Raw genomic sequence first — 1,373 nt, forward strand, 5'->3', positions numbered from 1 at the left:
TACAAAATATAACGAAAATACTAATCTCGATTCAACGAAAAATAAACTAACAGAAAAAAACGGAAACGGAAAAAAAAGTTTTACGAATATACTAAAGAGTACGAATACGATAACTAACGTCTTACGAAATTACGACTCGTTACGAATCACGATAAACGAACAGAAACGAAACAGAAATAAACGACATTTTTTGCTGTGCACATGTCTAGTAAGTATATCTCTTTTTTCCTGTGAGTAGTTGACAAGTCGTGTCAGTTCCACTGAAAGCCCATCTCCAAGCAAAAAAAAAGGTTTCCCGCGCAGTGGGGTTGTGCCTACACTGCACGGGAAACTTTTTTTTGTGCCTGGAGATGGGATTTCAGTGGAATTGACACTACTTGACTATCTTCTGGATCTAGGCAAGGGGAGGGTAGGCAAGAAGCACTAGATGCCACAACAAGTTTTGCTTCTAATAACCATCTCGTTGAGCATCAGCTGGTGAAGGTGATCGATCTGATGGAGTAATAGCAAGAATGAGGAAATCATAAAAAGGAGGACGAGGGTCTTCTTCTGCCCGGACTCGTCTCATTGAAGAAGGACACGGCTGTGGTGGAGGTTTACTAAACAACGCCATCATGTCACAGGGTTTTCTGGCTAGACCTCAGATGAGAAGCCTTCTGGGAAAAAGGTTGAGATTCCACATTGTTAGAGCCTTCATCTTTTCCATGAGTGTTGTGGCGCTGTACAAGTTTGGTGTGGCCGAGCCAAGGAAGAGGGCGTATGCCAACTACTATAAGAATTACGATGCAGTAAAGGAGTTTGAAGCCATGAGGGAAGCTGGAGTGTTTCAGGGTGTGAGGCCTAAGGGAGAATGAGGCCACATGTCAGGGGTCAGCAGCTAAGACCACCAGACACATAGCTACACAGAGGAACTGAGACTAGGGTGACCACATTTCCAAACCGCCATTCAGGGACACATCCCCTCTCTCACCTTCCCCCAAAAAAGATGAGGGGGGTAATGTAGTCTCAGGGTTGATGGGGAATTTGACGGCGGGTTATTTGTCAGGTGAATGTGCCACTTGCCACCAGATGCAGTGCCGCTTGCAGCCCATAGCCTGCCACCAGATGCAGTGCTTCTGTCACTCCCTCTGCATGAGCCACTTGCGTAGAAGGAAAAGAGTTGCGTCACTAGCTGGAGAGTGAAGATCACACCAGTCCCTGCTGCTTGCCACTGGGTGCCAGAGAAGGAGGAGGTGCCAAGGTGCATGGGGACAGCAGTGCTGTGCTAGGCGCAGGCCTCGCTGCCGGCCTCACTGTCTGAGGATAAATAGTGATTGGTTGCAAGATTCTAGGCAGCGCTGGCCCTAGCAACCAGTTTCGGAAATGTAGTTATT

General features: G+C 47.2%; 1 protein-coding gene across 1 annotated transcript; it reads left to right on the forward strand.

Moving 5' to 3' along the window:
* Positions 1-599: 599 nt before the first annotated feature.
* LOC120910339 (cytochrome c oxidase subunit 6C-like) lies at positions 600-854 on the forward strand. Its single transcript, XM_040322110.1, has one exon. The coding sequence runs from the start codon at positions 615-617 to the stop codon at positions 852-854; it is 240 nt and encodes a 79-aa protein (XP_040178044.1). The 5' UTR covers positions 600-614.
* The last annotated feature ends 519 nt before the right edge of the window (positions 855-1,373 follow it).

This window comes from Rana temporaria, chromosome 8 (assembly GCF_905171775.1).
Source record: "Rana temporaria chromosome 8, aRanTem1.1, whole genome shotgun sequence".
NCBI classification, from domain to species: Eukaryota; Metazoa; Chordata; class Amphibia; order Anura; family Ranidae; genus Rana; species Rana temporaria.